This window comes from Panulirus ornatus, chromosome 2 (genome assembly GCF_036320965.1).
Source record: "Panulirus ornatus isolate Po-2019 chromosome 2, ASM3632096v1, whole genome shotgun sequence".
NCBI classification, from domain to species: domain Eukaryota; kingdom Metazoa; phylum Arthropoda; class Malacostraca; order Decapoda; family Palinuridae; genus Panulirus; species Panulirus ornatus.
The window spans coordinates 53442690-53463659 of NC_092225.1; the positions used below are offsets into that span (position 1 = coordinate 53442690).

The 20970-nt window shown below is 39.3% G+C and overlaps 1 protein-coding gene across 5 annotated transcripts in view; it reads right to left on the reverse strand.

Moving 5' to 3' along the window:
- The window catches only part of Dlish (Dachs ligand with SH3s), a 133673-nt gene that overhangs the window by 17505 nt on the left and 95198 nt on the right, over positions 1-20970 (reverse strand). For all 5 annotated transcript variants that reach the window (XM_071675970.1, XM_071675952.1, XM_071675938.1 and 2 more), the window contains 2 exons: positions 17996-18185; positions 14138-14331 (listed from right to left, as the gene is read on the reverse strand). In XM_071675970.1, the coding sequence (XP_071532071.1) occupies positions 14138-14331; positions 17996-18185 (384 nt within the window). The remainder of the gene's footprint in view (positions 1-14137; positions 14332-17995; positions 18186-20970) is intronic.

Genomic DNA, 20970 nt, shown 5'->3' on the forward strand with positions numbered 1-20970 from the left:
TTGAAAATGAAATGTTTGAAGACAATATGTGGTGTGAGGTGGTTTGATCGAGTAAGTAATGAAAGGGTAAGAGAGATGTGTGGTGCGAGGTGGTTTGATCGAGCCAGTAATGAAAGGGTAAGAAAGATATGTGGTAATAAAAAGAGTGTGGTTGAGAGAGAAGAAGAGGGTGTGTTCAAATGGTTTGAACATATGATGGAAATGAGTAAGGAAAGGTTGACAAAGAGGATATATGTGTCAGAGGTAGAGGGAACAAGGAGAAGTGGGAGACCAAATTAGAGGCGGAAGGATGGAATTAAAAAGATTTTGAGCAATCGGGGCCTGAACATGCAGGAGGGTGAAAGGCGTGCATGGAATATAGTGAATTGGAATGATGTAGTTAACTGGGGTTAACATGTTGTCAATGCACTGAACCAGGGAATGTGAAACATTCAGGGTAAACTATGGAAAGGTCTGTGGGGCCTGGATGCAGATAGGGAGCTGTGGTTTTGGTGCCTCACACTTAAATAACCTTTACTCACAGATTCCCCTACCCCCAATAAACAGAACCCTAACAAAACACATACACCTTGAAAACGCAACAAGCACTAAACAATTGACATCCCAACTCAGTCTTAAATTCAACTTAAACCCACCAGACACACTCCCATCAGAAAGTCAGAAAATGAAGCACAGTCTATGGCAGTGTTATCCAAACTGGGATATATGTACCACTGGGGATATGCAGCAATGTTCAAAGGGGTACATGAGATGATGATGAATTTTCTTTTTTAAAGTGTATCACATATAGGCCATATGGCATCTTGGATCAATAGCTTTACTGATCATGTGTATCTGCGCATGGGTGATTGTTTAAGAATATAGAATAATTGAATAACCACAACACTTTTGTAGTTTCCAACCGAGCAAGAATTAAAATGAACGAGAAAGAAACTGAGGGGAGATGGGAGTATGGGGGAAGGAGAGGAAACAGGACAGGACGTGTATGGGAACAGTGCTGAACTCCTCGCTCATGTTACTCTTGTTCAACTTCATCGTATAAGTGAAAGTGTGAACATTCTTTTTTTCAATTTAACAAGTAAGCTTACAGAAACAATTAATTCTTCAACAGCAAGAAATATGGATAGATGGTGAAAACATATTAGCTGTAACAGCTGCAGCAGAAATGCAAGTGAAGGAAATCAAGCAGCTATGAAGAAAAGAAAGCAGACCTACCTAAATTTCAGCAATACAAGGAAGATTATGCGCTTTTTGGATTTACTTCTACAAATTCTGATCTGGAAGCTTTGTGCTTCTTTTGTGGGGAGAGGTTGGCCGACAGTAGTATGAAACCGTCTCACCTACAACAGGTGGCCAACAGTAACACGAAACTGGCTCACCTCCAACATCACCTTAACACAAAACATCAGAGTCATGTTGGCAAACCGGTCGAGTTTAAAAGAGAGAGAAAAAAATCTTATTTTAAGTGTTCCCAGAGAACAAATAAGAATGCCTCCAAAACATTAAGCAAAGCTCAGGAAGCATCTTCAGCTGTATCTTTATTAGCTGCTCAAACTAAAAAGCCATTTAATATAGATGTGATCGCTGAAAAAATGCTTGATAACAGGGCAGCTGACTAACTAAAGGCTGTTTCCTTTGTCACACCAAACTGTTTCTTGAAAGGCAAATGAAATGAATATAGATATTATTGATCAAGTTTTAAGTAAGCTTAAAGCAAGCCAGTCTTTCACTTCAACTTGACGAACCAACAGTGGACTGGCTCAGCTTGTTCTATTTGTGAGATACATTGATGAAGATATAAATGAACATGTACTTTTTTGCAAAAAATTAGAACACACACAACTGGGGAAGCCATTTTCAGTGTCATTAATCAGTTCTTCTCTGAACAAAGGCATAGCTGGAAATCCTGCATTAGCATGTGTACAGACGCTGCTGCATCCATGACTGGGAAAGTAAAGGGACTTTTCTTTACTTGTTGCATGGATTAAGAGGGAAAATCCTGATAAGGAGAGGACTTATTGCATCATTCACAGAGAATCATTATCATCCAAAAAAATTCAGAGTTGCATGGGATATTGAACGATGGCATCAAAGTAATCAACTTTATAAAGTCAAGGCCAATTAATGCTCGCCTGTTTCACAGACTGTACGAAAGCATAGGGTCTGAGCACACAGTTATCACTGCAAACAGAGGTGTGTTAGCTGTTGACAAGGAGGGTATTTGCCAGGTTGTTCGAGTTGCGAGATGATGTAGATTCCTTTTTATCAGAACATTTTCTGAAATTACTACTTGGCTTGCACAACTGGCATATCTTGCAGACATATTTAGTAAACTGAATGAGTTAAATTTGTCACTGCAGGGCAATGATACAAACATTCTCATCATATATGATAAAGTTGGTGGTTTTCAAAAGTAAATTGAGTTGTGGCAGGAGATTTGCTCGGGGAGATTTTACATGTTTTCCTGTGTCAAATACTTATCTTTCCAATAACAATGATGAGAGAAAGACTGTGAAACCAGTTATTGTGGAACATTTGACCATCCTTATCTGTGCTTTTAAACCTTACTTTCCTGACATATATGAAAGATCTGTACTTTGGATTGTTTTAGAAATCCATTCCTCCTTTCTGAAAATGATATGAAGAAGCCTTCAGGAAGCACTGTTAGAAGTGTGTTGACTGTGGCCTCAAACTGATATTTGAAAGCTCAACCCTCACATGGTTCTGGAGCTGTTTAAAGAAGAAGCACCCTGACCTAGGAAAGATGGCATTACAAAATCTGCCCTTTTGGTTTACTTACCTTTGAAGTGTGTGCAAGGTGTGCTATCAAGTCAAAACAGAGAAACAAACTTAATGTAAACCAAGAACAAAGCCTGATCACTGCAGTAACCCCTCTGCCACCCAGATTGGCAAAAATCATCATTGAACATCAACCCCACATCGCACATTGAGTTGTAAGAAATTTTCAAGTATTTTCATGTTATTTTGTTAGTCTTTTTCCTTTAGTATACTGAATAACAATTTATTGTCCAGCACTTAAGAGTGTGAGAACTTTTAATAAAATTTGCATCATCATTCCAAATACTGAGTTTAATCAGTCACGGGGGTACTTAATGGTAGAAGGTAACAAGGGGTACAAAATGCAAAAATGTTTGGACAACAGTGGTCGATGGAAATATCTATGGAAATATATCTAGGTAACAGATAAAATTTTTTCCAAAAAAAATATCCAACTAAACCACCAAAAACTAATGGTGGTGAACTGCAAAAATTCTTAATAAAAAGAATTATAAAAAACACTTTCCCAAATAAAAGCAAACACACTCTCCTATCTATACTCAGGACATCACCCAGTACAACAACACTTCAAATACTATTTCAACATATCTTATGACCCTTTATGCCTAGGATGAAACTTCCATAAATAAGATAATGAGAACTTACTTTTCAACTGCTCTGCACTCCCTGCACATTACAACGCTATGGTCCTGACCAGTGGACATGGCTAGCTTTTTGAGTGCTGCAAAAGTCTCATAAAGACAGAAGGGACTCCTGGGACAGGAAATAAGTTGTATATACAGCATATGTGATTAATGCAGACAGCAGGAGCATTAGGTAGTAGTAGTCAGTAGGAACATCAGGTAGGAACCTTTGCAAATATTGAGCTAGACTTGCCCTCTACCAGTGTCCTGTTAAGGGTGAGGCACTATTGGCTAAGAAGTGGCACTAAACTTCTAGTTATAGAGAATCTATTGCCATGGCCACCACCTTGAGGAAGTTCCAAATGGGAACAGGCATCAAACACATAGCAGACACCAAATATAAATTCAAAAAGTATGACAGCAGATAATTTCAATGGATGGGGCCCCACAAGCATAAAACTCCCTCCCCGTACAATACAAACAGGTAAATATACAAACACATGAAAAACTCTCCAGAAAACAGACACACACAAAGTGTAAAACAGTAAACATCAAGCATAAACTAGTGTCAGTCATGCATAATGTCATAATCTGTCTTACACAGCCAAAATAAAACATGAATTCCTCTATCCTCTTTCCCATATCTATATGTACCAAAAAAGCATCTTTCTTAAGCAACATCTTCAATCCTTTGGCTGTAGTATTAATATTCAGCTGTATTCCTGAGGAGTGTGAATTCTCCAGTAAAATATGATAATGGTAACTGATCCTTTTTCTACTACTTTCCTATCAAGGCAAATCCATCTTATAAAAAACATGACAGTAGGGACAAACAGGAATGACAAAAAATAAAAATGAAGTATATGGACTGATACCTGCAGAATGTTATAGGCTTCCTTCATTGTAACAGATTTCATGCTCTATACATTCATAATGAGGAACTAACTGTAAAGAGCATAAAAGACATTCAGAAGTACCACATTTAATGGGACACTAAGCAGATCCTTGCTGCCAGCTCAGGAGCACTCATTAAAAACACTGTACATCATAACCATACATCTCTATCTACGTAACATACATCACACACTCATAACAATGAATCAAAAGTAAAGGATGCAAAATAAAGCACCAGATTAAATTTGGATGCTGCAAAGCCCCTTGTTGCCAACTCATAAATACTCTCCAAAAAACATTGCATATTATTATTATTATTATTATTTTTTTTTTTTTTTTTTGCCAGTCTCCCGCGTTTGCGAGGTAGCGCAAGGAAACAGACGAAAGAAATGGCCCAACCCACCCCCATACACATGCCTTGATTCAATCCACTGACAGCACGTCAACCCCGGTATACCACATCGCTCCAATTCACTCTATTCTTTGCCCTCCTTTCACCCTCCTGCATGTTCAGGCCCCGATCACACGAAATCTTTTTCACTCCATCTTTCCACCTCCAATTTGGTCTCCCTCTTCTCCTCGTTCCCTCCACCTCCGACACATATATCCTCTTGGTCAATCTTTCCTCACTCATTCTCTCCATGTGACCAAACCATTTCAAAACACCCTCTTCTGCTCTCTCAACCACGCTCTTTTTATTTCCACACATCTCTCTTACCCTTACGTTACTTACTCGATCAAACCACCTCACACCACACATTGTCCTCAAACATCTCATTTCCAGCACTTCCATCCTCCTGCGCACAACTCTATCCATAGTCCACGCCTCGCAACCATACAACATTGTTGGAACCACTATTCCTTCAAACATACCCATTTTTGCTTTCCGAGATAATGTTCTCGACTTCCACACATTCTTCAAGGCTCCCAGAATTTTCGCCCCCTCCCCCACCCTATGATCCACTTCCGCTTCCATGGTTCCATCCGCTGCCAGATCCACTCCCAGATATCTAAAACACTTCACTTCCTCCAGTTTTTCTCCATTCAAACTCACCTCCCAATTGAATTGACCCTCAACCCTACTGTACCTAATAACCTTGCTCTTATTCACATTTACTCTTAACTTTCTTCTTTCACACACTTTATCAAACTCAGTCACCAGCTTCTGCAGATTCTCACATGAATCAGCCACCAGCGCTGTATCATCAGCAAACAACAACTGACTCACTTCCCAAGCTCTCTCATCCCCAACAGACTTCATACTTGCATGTTATTATTGTATACCTTTATTTATGTATAATGATATATTTATCTATTTATCATACTTGATTGCTGTTTCCTGCTTTATTGCCAGAAAAAAGACGAAGGAAGACCCATCCACTCACGTACAAATATACATACATACACATACTTTCTTTTTTCTTTCATCCTATTTGCCATTTCCCGCGTCAGCAAGGTAGTGTTAAGAACAAAGGACTGGGCCTTTGAGGGAATATCCTCACCTGGGCCCCTTCTCTGTTCCTTCTTTTGGAAAATTAAAAAAAAAGAGGGGGAGGATTTCCAGCCACCCGCTCCCTCCCCTTTTAGTCGCCTTCTACGACATGCAGGAATACGTGGGAAGTACTCTTTCTCCCCTATCCCCAGGGATTACATGCACATACATACACGTATATATTCTTATGAGTCCACGGGGAAAATGAAACACGATAAGTTCCCAAGTGCACTTTCGTGTAATAATCACATCATCAGGGGAGACACAAGAGAGAAATATAACAGTCAGTTGATATACATCGAAGAGACGAAGCTAGGACGCCATTTGGTAAAACTTTTCACTGCTTCTAGCAACTTACCTCTCACACCATGTTTACCAAATGGCGTCCTAGCTTCATCTCTTCGATGTATATCAACTGACTGTTATATTTCTCTCTTGTGTCTCCCGTGATGATGTGATTATTACACGAAAATGCACTTGGGAACTTATCATGTTTCATTTTCCCCGTGGAGTCATAAGAATACCTTGATCACGCGCAAAACTGTGATCCTTTCCAATACATATATATATATTTTTTTTTTCTTTTTTTTTTTTGCCGCTGTCTCCCGCGTTTGCGAGGTAGCGCAAGGAAACAGACGAAAGAAATGGCCCAACCCACCCCCATACACATGTATATACATACGTCCACACACGCAAATATACATACCTACACAGCTTTCCATGGTTTACCCCAGACGCTTCACATGCCTTGATTCAATCCACTGACAGCACGTCAACCCCGGTATACCACATCGCTCCAATTTACTCTATTCCTTGCCCTCCTTTCACCCTCCTGCATGTTCAGGCCCCGATCACACAAAATCTTTTTCACTCCATCTTTCCACCTCCAATTTGGTCTCCCTCTTCTCCTCGTTCCCTCCACCTCCGACACATATATCCTCTTGGTCAATCTTTCCTCACTCATTCTCTCCATGTGCCCAAACCATTTCAAAACACCCTCTTCTGCTCTCTCAACAACGCTCTTTTTATTTCCACACATCTCTCTTACCCTTACATTACTCACTCGATCAAACCACCTCACACCACACATTGTCCTCAAACATCTCATTTCCAGCACATCCATCCTCCTGCGCACAACTCTATCCATAGCCCACGCCTCGCAACCATACAACATTGTTGGAACCACTATTCCTTCAAACATACCCATTTTTGCTTTATGAGATAATGTTCTCGACTTCCACACATTCTTCAAGGCTCCCAGAATTTTCGCCCCCTCCCCCACCCTATGATCCACTTCCGCTTCCATGGTTCCATCCGCTGCCAGATCCACTCCCAGATATCTGAAACACTTCACTTCCTCCAGTTTTTCTTCATTCAAACTCACCTCCCAATTGACTTGACCCTCAACCCTACTGTACCTAATAACCTTGCTCTTATTCACATTTACTCTTAACTTTCTTCTTTCACACACTTTACCAAACTCAGTCACCAGCTTCTGCAGTTTCTCACATGAATCAGCCACCAGCGCTGTATCATCAGCGAACAGCAACTGACTCACTTCCCAAGCTCTCTCATCCCCAACAGACTTCATACTTGCCCATCTTTCCAAAACTCTTGCATTCACCTCCCTAACAACCCCATCCATAAACAAATTAAACAACCATGGAGACATCACACACCCCTGCCGCAAACCTACATTCACTGAGAACCAATCACTTTCCTCTCTTCCTACACGTACACATGCCTTACATCCTCAATAAAAACTTTTCACTGCTTCTAACAACTTGCCTCCCACACCATATATTCTTAATACCTTCCACAGAGCATCTCTATCAACTCTATCATATGCCTTCTCCAGATCCATAAATGCTACATACAAATCCATTTGCTTTTCTAAGTATTTCTCACATACATTCTTCAAAGCAAACACCTGATCCACACATCCTCTACCACTTCTGAAACCACACTGCTCTTCCCCAATCTGATGCTCTGTACATGCCTTCACCCTCTCAATCAATACCCTCCCATATAATTTACCAGGAATACTCAACAAACTTATACCTCTGTAATTTGAGCACTCACTCTTATCCCCTTTGCCTTTGTACAATGGCACTATGCATGCATTCCGCCAATCCTCAGGCACCTCACCATGAGTCATACATACATTAAATTACCTTACCAACCAGTCAACAATACAGTCACCCCCTTTTTTAATAAATTCCACTGCAATACCATCCAAATCCGCTGCCTTGCCGGCTTTCATCTTCCGCAAAGCTTTTACTACCTCTTCTCTGTTTACCAAATCATTTTCCCTAACCCTCTCACTTTGCACACCACCTCGACCAAAACACCCTATATCTGCCACTCTATCATCAAACACATTCAACAAACCTTCAAAATACTCACTCCATCTCCTTCTCACATCACCACTACTTGTTATCACCTCCCCATTTGCGCCCTTCACTGAAGTTCCCATTTGCTCCCTTGTCTTACGCACTTTATTTACCTCCTTCCAGAACATCTTTTTATTCTCCCTAAAATTTAATGATACTCTCTCACCCCAACTCTCATTTGCCCTTTTTTTCACCTCTTGCACCTTTCTCTTGACCTCCTGTCTCTTTCTTTTATACGTCTCCCACTCAATTGCATTTTTTCCCTGCAAAAATCGTCCAAATGCCTCTCTCTTCTCTTTCACTAATACTCTTACTTCTTCATCCCACCACTCACTACCCTTTCTAATCAATCCACCTCCCACTCTTCTCATGCCACAAGCATCTTTTGCGCAATCCATCACTGATTCCCTAAATACATCCCATTCCTCCCCCACTCCCCTAACTTCCATTGTTCTCACCTTTTTCCATTCTGTACTCAGTCTCTCCTGGTACTTCCTCACACAAGTCTCCTTCCCAAGCTCACTTACTCTCACCACCCTCTTCACCCCAACATTCACTCTTCTTTTCTGAAAACCCATACAAATCTTCACCTTAGCCTCCACAAGATAATGATCAGACATCCCTCCAGTTGCACCTCTCAGCACATTAACATCCAAAAGTCTCTCTCGCGCGCCTGTCAATTAACACGTAATCCAATAACGCTCTCTGGCCATCTCTCCTACTTACATAAGTATACTTATGTATATCTCGCTTTTTAAACCAGGTATTCCCAATCATCAGTCCTTTTTCAGCACATAAATCTACAAGCTCTTCACCATTTCCATTTACAACACTGAACACCCCATGTATACCAATTATTCCCTCAACTGCCACATTACTCACCTTTGCATTCAAATAACCCATCACTATAACCCGGTCTCGTGCATCAAAACCACTAACACACTCATTCAGCTGCTCCCAAAACACTTGCCTCTCATGATCTTTCTTCTCATGCCCAGGTGCATATGCACCAATAATCACCCATCTCTCTCCATCAACTTTCAGTTTTACCCATATTAATCGAGAATTTACTTTCTTACATTCTATCATATACTCCCACAACTCCTGTTTCAGGAGTACTGCTACTCCTTCCCTTGCTCTTGTCCTCTCACTAACCCCTGACTTTACTCCCAATACATATATATGTACAAATATTTACACATACATATATATACACATGTACACATTCAAACTTTTGGAGAGACTTTTGGATGTTAACGTGATGAGAGGGGCAACTGGAGGGATGTCTGATCATTATCTTGTGGAGGCAAAGGTGAAGATATGTAGAGGTTTTCAGAGAAGAAGAATGTCGGGGTGAAGAGAGTGATGAGAGTATGGGAGCTTGGAAAGGAGACTTGTGTGAGGAAGTACCAGGAGAGATTGAGTGCAGAATGGAAAAAGGTGAGAGCAAATGACATAAGGGGAGTGGGGGAGGAATGGGATGTGTTTAGGGAAGCAGTGATGGCTTGTGCAAAAAAAGTATTTGGCATGAGAAAGGTGGTAAGTGGTGGGATGAAGAAGTAAGATTGTTAGTGAAAGAGAAGAGAGAGGCATTTGGACGATTTTTGCATGGAAATAGTGCAAATGACTGGGAGATATATAAAAGAAAGAGGCAAAAGGTCAAGAGAAAGGTGCAAGAGGTGAAAAAGAGGGCAAATGAGAGTTGGGGTGAAAGAGTATCATTAAATTTTAGGGAGGATAAAAAGACGTTTTGGAAGGAGGTAAATAAAGTGCGTAAGACAAGAGAACAAATGGGAACATCGGTGAAGGGGGGAAAATGGGGAGGTAATAAAAGGTAGTAGTGAAGTGAGAGGGAGATGGAGTGAGTATTCTGAAGGTCTGTTGAATGTGTTTGATGATAGAGTGGCAGATATACTGTGTTTAGTCGAGGTGGTGTGTGAAGTGAGAGGGTCAGGGAGAATGATTCGGTAAACAAAGAGGTAGTGAAAGCTTTGTGGAAGATGAAAGCCAGCAAGGCGGCAGGTTTGGATGGTATTACTGAGGAATTTATTAAAAAAGGGGGTGACTGTGTTGTTGACTGGTTGGTGAAGATATTCGTTGTATGTATGGTTCATGGTGAAGTGCCTGAGGATTGGCGGAATGCATGCATAGTGCCATTGTACAAAGGCAAAGGGGATAAAGGTGAGTTTAAATTACAGAGGTATAAGTTTGTTGTGTATTCCTGGGAAATTTTATGGGAGGGTATTGATTGAAAGGGTCAAGGCATGTACAGAGCATCAGACTGGGGAAGAGCAGTGTGGTTTCAGAAGTGGTAGAGGATGTGTGGATCATGTGTTTGCTTTGAAGAATGTATGTGAGAAGTACTTAGAAAAACAGATGGATTTGTATGTAGCATTTATAGAACTGGAGAAGGCATATGATAGAGTTGATAGAGATGCTTTGTGGAAGGTATTAAGAGTATATGGTGTGAGAGGCAAGTTGCTAGAAGCAGTGAAAAGTTTTTAATGAGGATGCAAAGCATGTGTATGAGTAGGAAGAGAGGAAAGTGGTTGGTTCCCAGTTAATGTTGGTTTGTGGCAGGGGTACATGATGTCTCCATGGTTGCTTAATTTATTCATGGATGAGGTTGTTAGGGAGGTGAATGCAAGAGTTTTGGAGAGAGGGGGGCAAGTAGGGGGTTGTAGATGAGAGGGCTTGGGAAGTGAGTCAGTTGTTGTTCGGTGATGATACAGCGCTGGTGGCTGATTCAGGTGAGAAACTGCAGAAGTTGGTGACTGAGTTTGGTAAAGTGTGTGAAAGAAGAAAGTTGAGAGTAAATGTGCCATTTCATGTGTGGCGGGGTGGCAGCAGGATTGGATGAATGCAACATGTATGAATATGTACATGTGTATGTAAATGTATGTATACATTGAAATGTATAGGTATGTATATGTGGGTGTGTGAGTGTTTATGTATATACATGTGTATGTGGGTGGGTTGGGCCATTCTTTTGTCTGTTTCCTTGCGATACCTCACTAATGCGGGAGACAGCGACAAAGTATAATAAAAAAAAAATGAATATTCATACTTGCTTGCATTCATCCATTCCCAGCGCCATCCACCCTACAGAAAACAGCATTGCCACCCCATGTGTCAGCAAGTGTAGCATCAGGAAACAGATGAAAAAAGGCCACATCTGCTCACACTCAGTCTCTAGCAGTCATGTGTAATGCTGCGCTGAAACCAAAACTCCTTATCCATACTCAGGTCCCTGAGACTTTTCCATGGTTTACCCTGGACATTTAACATGCCCTGTTCATTCCATTGACAGCACGTTGATCCCAGGGCACCACATCGTTCTAACTCACTTTACTCAGGCATTACTTTCACCTTTCTGCATGTTCAGGCCCCAGTCACTCAAAATCTTTTTCACATTATCCTTCCACCTCCAATTTGGTCTTCTGCTTCTCCTTGTTCCCTCCATCTCTGACACATATATTCTCTTTGTCAACCTTTCCTCACTCATTCACTCCATATGTCCAAAACATTTCGACACACCCTCTTCTGCTCTTTCAATCACACTCTTAATTACCACACATTTCTCTTACCCTTTCAAAACTTATTCCATCAAACCACCATTGACCTCAAACGTTTCATTTCCAACACATCCAACCTCCTCTGTACATCCCTACCTATATCCCATGTCTCGCAACCACATAATATTGTTAGAACTACTATTCCCTCAAACATACTCATTTTCATTTTCTGAGATAACGTTCTCTCTTTCCATACATTCTTCATTGATCCCAGAACCTTCACCCCCTTCCCACTCTATGACTTACTATGGTTCCATTTGGTGTCAAGTCCACTCCCAGATATCTAAAACACTTCACTTCCTCCAATTTTTCTCCATTCAAACTTACATCCCAAATAACTTGTCCCTCAACCCAGCTGAACCTAATAACCTTGCTCTTATTCACATTTACTCTCAACTTTCACCTTTCACAAACTTTTCCAAATTCAGTCACCAACTCCTGCAGTTTTTCACTCAAATCAGCCACCAGTGCTGTAACATTGGTGAACAATAATTGATTAACTTCCCAGGCCCTCTCATCCCTAACAGACTGCATACTCACCCCTCTCTCCAAAACTCTTGCATTTATCTCCCTAACCACCCCATCCATAAACAAATTAAACAACCATGGTGACATCATTCATCCCTGTCGTGAACCGACTTTCACTGGGAACCAATCACTCTCCTCTTCCTACTCATACACATGCCTTACACCCTTGATAAAAACTTCTCACTGCTCCTAGCAGCTTACCTTCCACACCATATATTCTTAAGACCTTCCACAAAGCATCTCTATCAACCCTATCATATGCCTTCTCCAGATCTGTTTTTCTAAATATTTCTCACACAATCTTCAAAGCAAACACCTGATCCACACACCCTCTATCACTTCTGAAACCACACTGCTCTTCCCCAATCTGATGCTTTGTACATGCCTTCACCCTCTCTATCAATTTTCTCCCATACAATTTTCCAAGTATACCTAAAGAATTTATGTCTCTGTAGTTTGAGCACTCACCTTTACCCCCCTTTGCCTTTGTATAGTGCACTATACATGCATTCCACCAATCCTCAGGCACTTCACCATGATCCATACATACACTGAATATCCTCACCAATCAATCAACAACACAGACATCCCCTTTCTTAATGAATTCAACAGCAATAACATCCACCCCCACCACTGTCAGATTTCATCTTCCTCAGGGCTTTCACCACCTCTTCTCTCTTCACCAAACCACTTATCCTGACTCTCAATTTGCACACCACCTCAACCAAAACACGTTATCTTTTCCCCCTTCACTGATGTTCCCATTTGTTCTCTAGTCTTTCGTGTAATATATAGGAAGAATAAATTCCTAAAGTTTAATGATACTCTCTCACACCAACTCTCACTTGCTCTCTTTTTCAGCCCTTGCAGATACCTCTCAACCTCCTGCCACTTTCTCTTATACATCTCCCAGTCCTTTGCACTTCTTCCTTGTAAATTCTATCTAAATGCCTCTCTTTCCTTTTTCACTAACAAATTTACTTCTTCATCCCACTACTCAATACCCTTTCTAATTGGCCACCTCCCACCTTTTTCATGCCACATGCATCTCCTGCACATGCCATCATTGCATCACTTAAATACATCCCAATCCTCACCCACTCCCCACACTTCATTTGCTTTTACTTTTTGCCATTCTACAATCCATCTTTCTTGGTATTTCTTCACACAAGTCTCCTTTCCAAGCTCACTTATTCTCACCACTCTCTTCTCCCCGAAATTTTATCCTCTTTTTTGAACAATTATAATATATATTTCCTACAATTACACAGCATATCTTGATGTTAACATACATAACTTACCTACATTAGACAAAACAAGGAAAATAAGAACAATCAAAAATGAATCGCTGTGTTGGTGGCAACTGCATCATTAGCTGGAGAATAAGTCACCGTTTTGGTTGGGACAAATAACTTGGTGCTGGTAGACAGCAGCACCTACTGTGTGCTAATGGCACCTACATGATATCCATAACTTACCTAAATTATGATTAAAACAAAAGTAAAAAAAATGAATAAGCATATGAATAAAGCAACACATGGGTAGCATGAGATAGTGAATAAGTCACTGTTGTGTCTGTGTTGGTTAACCACATAGGCTGTTCAAACCATTTTTCATACATCACTGATTTTTGTCACATTTTGTGGTGAGCTGCAACGATATGTATAATAATGTAAATAGGTCATTGTAGCCAAATAATTAAGGACAATGTACAACAAGGAACATGGACAATGTTATTCACATCTAATGCATACTTCTAACATTTGATTAAATGTAATATCTAAAATATCATATACTAAAGCAATCGTTAAAATAATACCACTACAAACATACCTTATAATCATAGAGCATGACTAGTTCTGAGCCATGAAACCGGAGGTCATCACTATTCCCAGGATTTATGTGATGCTGGGAGGCCCCATAGCCCAGCTGGTGTCCCCCAACACTTCCCAATCCACCATGTATTGTGCCCACCATGACCCCCCCACCGCCCCCACCAGTTGTTCCACCACCTTGCTCCAAGTGATCTGAAATTATTACAAAATTTAAATTATTTTCATTTTATATTATATTGTCATTCAAAACACTTGAATTAGGGTGGAAGAAACATATTCCTCTCCAAGCATTTTAGTCACCAGGCATCTCTTCATTTTCAAGTACTAACAGGCAACAGTGTACATTTATTGTACAGAACATTCTTAATAAAGGAAACTGAACTTTATGTGAAAGGAGAATTACTTTGCGAGTCATCCTGTTCATATTAACGAAACACTAAAGTTAAGAAACTACAAAAATAAACATGAAAGTATGGACTCTGGAACATAAGAATGTGCATCAAATTATCAAGTGAGACTTGGTGATACTTTAGCAATCATGAAGACCCATGACAGGAAAGAGGGCATTCAATTTACTGTAATGTTCCATGGACACTAGGCTAACTAATCAACTACCAACAAAAGTGAAAACATTTATCATACAAGTCTTCTCTGTCATCATATCTACAGTGTGTATAACCCTAAACTTTCATATTATTGTAGTGTAGACAAATTAGAATACAATTCAAGTGAAATATATGAGTGATGTGCTCTAACTTTTCTAAAAAAAAAAAAAATACATAAAATTGCACAGCATGCTTTCACAAGAGATTGCTGTATTACAATCGCAAATGAGAAGATCCATAATACAAATATGGGCATTCCACTTATAATTTTCCCAGGACTGGTTCCACTGGCACTTAGCTAAAAGTTCTACTGTCCACAAAAATAAAAATACGTCATACAAGTTTTCTGCCATTATATACACTCATATCATCAAAAGCAAAGAAGTTTCTCATAATTTTTCTAATAATTATCTTTATTATCATTGTCATCATCATTTTTTTTTTTAAAATTTGCCATTTCCCAGCAAGGTAGCATCAAGAACAGATAACTGGGCATTAAAAGGGAAAAATCCGCACTTAGCCCCTCTCTCTGTTCCTTTTGGAAAAAGCAGGAGGGGAGGATTTTCAGTCCCTGTTCCCACCTCTTTTAGTCACCTTTTGTGGCACAAAGGGAATACATGGGAAGTATTGTTTCTCCCCCTATCCCCAGGAATACTGTTATCACTATATTACTGTCACTGTCATTACTATTTCCTTTTCATACATAATCACCATTTCCTGCAATAGATTCAAGAACAGATGACTGAGCCTTAGAGGGAAAATCATTACTATTATAGTCATTTATAACAACATAACCCTAGAATTCCTTCTTCTGGGGTTCCTGCAGTTTCAAGGCTTTCTTCAACAAGACTGTACTCTGATGTTACAACCTCAATGAAGGTGACTTTTCACTTGTGGCATAACAACAAGCAAGGAAAGTCCGACAATGTCTCTAATGACTATTTGCATCATGTACATTAATGTACGGCATTTGAATGTTAAAATGATGGCATAAAAATATTACTAATGCATCTACACAACTAAAACAAACACTAACTCCTTAACCACTCCTGAAGAATATTTACACAAGCCAAGCAACTTCCTCTGGATGGATATTTATGCATCAAGAGTGGCACCTTTATTTCAAGGCCATGCAGTGAGCCTGGATGGTGGCTAATGCAGCAGTGCAGAATAATTTCTACCTCCAGCACAAAAATTTCTCCCTTCAGTCTGTTAACCTCCCACCATGCCAATGTCAGTACATTTTTGTTAAGTTTTCAATGAAGAAAACTTATAAGCTTTTAGCTAGATTTAGCAAACCAATCAGAAGATAATACTGAATTACTTGAAGATTATCTATCGTCTGAGCATGTGGAGAGTGATTTTATGGATATTGGCTCTTTCGTGCCGAATGTTACTCAAGGTGAGGAAGGAAAAGGAGTTTCCAACAAAGCTGGAGGCAGTGATGCCCATGCTTCTCTAACCCTGACCAAACTGCTAGTGACTAGAGCGGCAGGTAATTTTATGAACTTTAATAATTTTGCTGTTATAAAAAGATTATCAATGAATCACATATTGTATAGCATGATATTTTCTATATAAGACAAAACACAATAATCAATATCAAATTTTTCACAGCATGTTAAATTAATGATACAACATGAAGTGGCAAGTTTTGTGCATTGTGCAGAAATATCTACAAAATCTCCACATATTAGTATGGATGAAATAACTCCTGATGTGATCTATTTGCATTATATGGATACCTTCGAAATTGTTGAGTTAAATAAATTTATCAAGCAACTTCAACAAGATGAATTTTGAGGGATATGACACTTTCTCCTAGTAATTAGTTTATCTATGAATATCTTTCTATACACATTTGCAGACAGGAACAATAATCTCTTTCAAGGAAATCTTTCACTAACCTACCTTTTTCTATTTCTTCTCTCGATTCTCTTTCTTTGAATATATTCTCCATCAGTGTTCTGTGTGACCCTATCTAATCAATTAAATTTTTGTATGAAGTGAATCATTTCAGATATATCTTTCCTTAACAAAATCCCATTCTTCCATAAATACCACATCCCAGGATTTTTTCTTTAATCATAATTTCCTGTATTAGCAATACAGTGCCAGGAACAGAGGAAGAAAGGCCACATCCACTCAGAGCCATTCTCAAGCTGTTATGAGTAATGTACCAAAACCACAGCTAAGTTATTTGAAATATAAAAAAAACAAAAACTCACAAAATTGTTTTTCAAAAGCAATGTTTTGTACTGCATTCAAATACAACTGAAAAGCCAATTTACTTTCCATATTTCTCAAACTGAGTTTTTTACGCACTTCCATTATTTAAGTATGGTATTTCTGAAATTTGGAATATAAAAAATTCATATTTTCTCTGCATAAATTCACTATCTTATACCACCAGATGCACTAACTATAAAGAACAGCTACCTTTATATCTGGCAGTGGACTGAACCATGGGAGTCAAAGTAATTCACAGGAAGGAGAGAGGGCTGAGGTTCTGGGTGCATTAAAGAGTGTGTGGAAGAAGAGGTCAGTGTAGTCAGAGGAAAAATGGGTACATTAGTCCTGACCAAGTTATATGGACATTAGTATTAAGCCTTGAACACAAAAGAAAGGCAGAGAGTGGACGTGTTGGAAATAAAATGCTAAGGATGAGATGTGGTACGAGGTGGGCTGATCATATATGGAATGATAGTATAAGAGAGATGGTACAGAATTACGTGCAGTGTGCCTGAGAGACCTGAGCAAGATGAACTAAAATGTTTCAGACATGAGCAAGATAAGTGAAAAGAGAATGACTAAGAGGGTCTGCATGTCAAAAGTCGAAGGAGCAAGGGGAAGGGGGGGGGGGGGGGGGGGGGGGGGTCACTGAACACGAAGGAAATGAAAATATGGAGTGAAGGAGGTTTTGAAGTTTCTGGAAATGAAAATTAAGAACGGTGAGGAAAGTGCGAATTGGATCAATGTGGTTTATGGGGCAATATTCTGTCAGCAGGATGAACCAGGGAATATCATGCAGTTAAGCCATGGAATAGTCTGAGAGGTTTGACTGAGGGTGGTAGGCTCTAGTTTCAGTACGTTATTCATGAAAGCTAGAGAATGGATGTGTGGAAATGAAACTGAAGTTTATTTGCTCATGGTGCTACCTCAATAAGGCAGGAAAGCAACTGCGTATAAAAGAAAGCTTCATGTATAACAAATATAAGCTGATAAGTACATAATTCCATACAACAACTCACCTTGTATAACATCGGCTGGGTACACAAACCCAGATGGAACAAATCCTTCTTGTCCATCCGACCTTAGCACCCAGTACCAATCTGGATCTTCACGATTTAACACAGTTACAAACTCTCCTCGCTCTACACTTACATCATTTTCATCACGTGCAATAAAGGTGTACAAGACAATGTACCTGCCAGCAGGATCCTAGGTGGGAAAAGAAAAAAATAATATCAAATTATGGGACGCTGCTGAACACTTTCATTGCATAAACATTACTGAAAGGTTTCTGTGGTAAAGATTTTCCATGTTCCACAAAAATCAAATTATTCATGAAATAAAATTAGGTGTTAGATTATTACTAGAAACAGTCTTCCAAACCAATTTTTCCTTTCTTTTAAATTATCTTTCCTGCTTTAGCAAGGCAGAGTCGGAAAAAAATGAACAATGGCCTCACTTGTGTACATCCACTCTGTCATGTATAATGTAGTGAAACCAGAGACTCCCATTCATAGCTAACCTCCACAGATTCATCTGCAGTCTGCCATGCACACTTCATTTAAGCAAAGTAAACCTTGTTACTAACATATTAGTAAAAGGGGGGACTTCTAAACTTGTGGTGCCCCAGCTCTTAGTGTTTCTTTATCATCATACTATCATCTTTTTAGACATTTATTTACTGTTTGCATTCACAGTCTCCTCATTTGGGTTATTCCATTCATGCACCACTTTACAACAAAATCAGTTTATAACCCAGTTTATACTGTTCATTCACTACTCTTAAACTATACAGGAACTTCACAAGTTTTCTAATAATTTTCTTGCTAATTTCATATTATAGTTTTAAAATGTTCTATCCATCTTTTCAAAGACTTGTCATTTTCTATGTGTGATTATGTATTTCTAATTATCTGTCTGTAATGTAAGGGAAGGGAGTTTCACATTCATAGGACACCAGCTCTAGAACTTCATAATAACACTTTTCAAACTTCTGAATGTTGTATTATTATTTACAATCTTATAATCAGTTTATTCCATTCATCCACTACCCATCTAATAAAGAACACCACTCTACTACTATATCAACACTTCAAATAAGTCCCTTGTCAAGTTACTTGCTACAATCTCTTGATCCTTTTTCTCTGCTTCATTCTAAGAAATGCTAATGTCAGTCGGTTTCAGAGACTTTAAAGTTGTAATGAAGACTCTCCTCATTCTTCTGTCTTCCATCCTCTTTCCATAGCTTGACACTCTTTCTTCAGTACCATTTTTCATTCCCTCCTCTGGGTTTGTCTGTTAGATCTTTATGTTTTTTAAGTATGGTGACAAAATCTGAGATGTACGGAAACACAAGCTGCACACAGTCCATTGAATATTTCTCATCTATACATTTAAATGCAAAGCTAACAATAAGTTATGTACCCCCAGCACCCCATTTTGGGGCTCCAGCAGCTTCAAAACTGCACTTCACATCTGAGCTGGGCTAGATGGGTTAATCTAGGGCAGGAGGGTCCATGACCTCCCTGTAAATATTTCCATGCACTGACTATTTATCTATATCTCTGATGCCTGTTCCAACCACAACTCCCTCAAGGGAGCAATTGAAAAGTAGTTACATGAGGAACTATGTGTATTTGCATATAGTGGGTACACACAGGGAGGTCATAGTGAGGCAATCTCAGGAGCTAAACAACCCTTTTTTATATCAAAACGACAGCCAAAGAAGTTGTTTTAACTTCTTAGCAAATAAAATGGAATATGTGTTTTGACATCAATAAAACATTTGGCCACTGCAATAGAGTCTCCATAAGTGTACTTCAGTACCACTTCTTAGCTTTTAGTGCCTCATCCTTAACAGACCACTGGCAAAGGGTAACTCTAGTGCAGTGTCTGTAGAGACATTTTCTCTTAACTTCCTCCTTTCACACATTCTTCTTAGCCCTCACTGAAACAGGAAACTGCAAACGGGCAAGAAAATTAAATACTATTAATAAAAGGAGTACATTACACAAGACAGCTATAGAATGGATATAAGCAAGTGGGGCCTTTTCTGTCTGTTTCTGGTGCCACTTCACTTATGAGGGAAACAATGTACAAGTAAAAAAAAGAAAAAGGAACGAATGAGAAGTAACAGCCTTAAAAAATCCTGGCTTAATGATTTTCTGTTCAACAGTATGTTCCAGATCCCTTCAACACAATATACTTTTTTCACAAAGTTCAGTCTATCACATCTTATCCCAACTCTACGGATCAAATGCATCATACTTGTTAGAGGAAATTGCAGGCAAACTATCCACAGCCATTTCTAAGTGTAATAAAGCAGCGATCACTTTTTGTGAGGGTGGGGTCCTTACCTTAACATCTAACCCCTTTATAATCAGTGTCCACAAGTATGGACATGAAAAATATAATCTTTAAGGCATTTTCCCAAAAACTTCCTACTGGAAAGTTAGCAGAGTAAGCTCCACCATTTGGAAGAGCAACATTCTCATTTCTAAGCAGCTGACTTAAAGGTAATTATGAATGTTCATACAATATGACTGAGGATTAATATCCTCCATTTTATCCAATCTTGGTGACTCCCAGTCATGTACTACATCCCAAGGTGCTCAAGTCCCATATACTAGTGCCATTTACATTCAGTTGGACAAGATCTGATGCCTTATCCTGAACTGAGTAAATTAATAGCCTGTTCAGTTCTATCTGCAAACAGCACCACTTTCAACTGATTAAAGTTGCAGGTATGTAAGCATTTCATATGAAGCAGTGCTATCACCTACTCTGAACACTGAGTGTCAAATCTTATGCCTACTGTGTCTGAGGAAGCTGCATATATGACTAATATTAGTTCTCTCAGTACTTTTAAAAACAAAAATTATCATATCTGAAATAAAATGCTCCTCCAGAGCAACAGAACATGGATTACACAAATTATTGCAAAACAAAGGATATCATAGATTTCAAGTAATCTACAATAAAAACCTGTTCACAT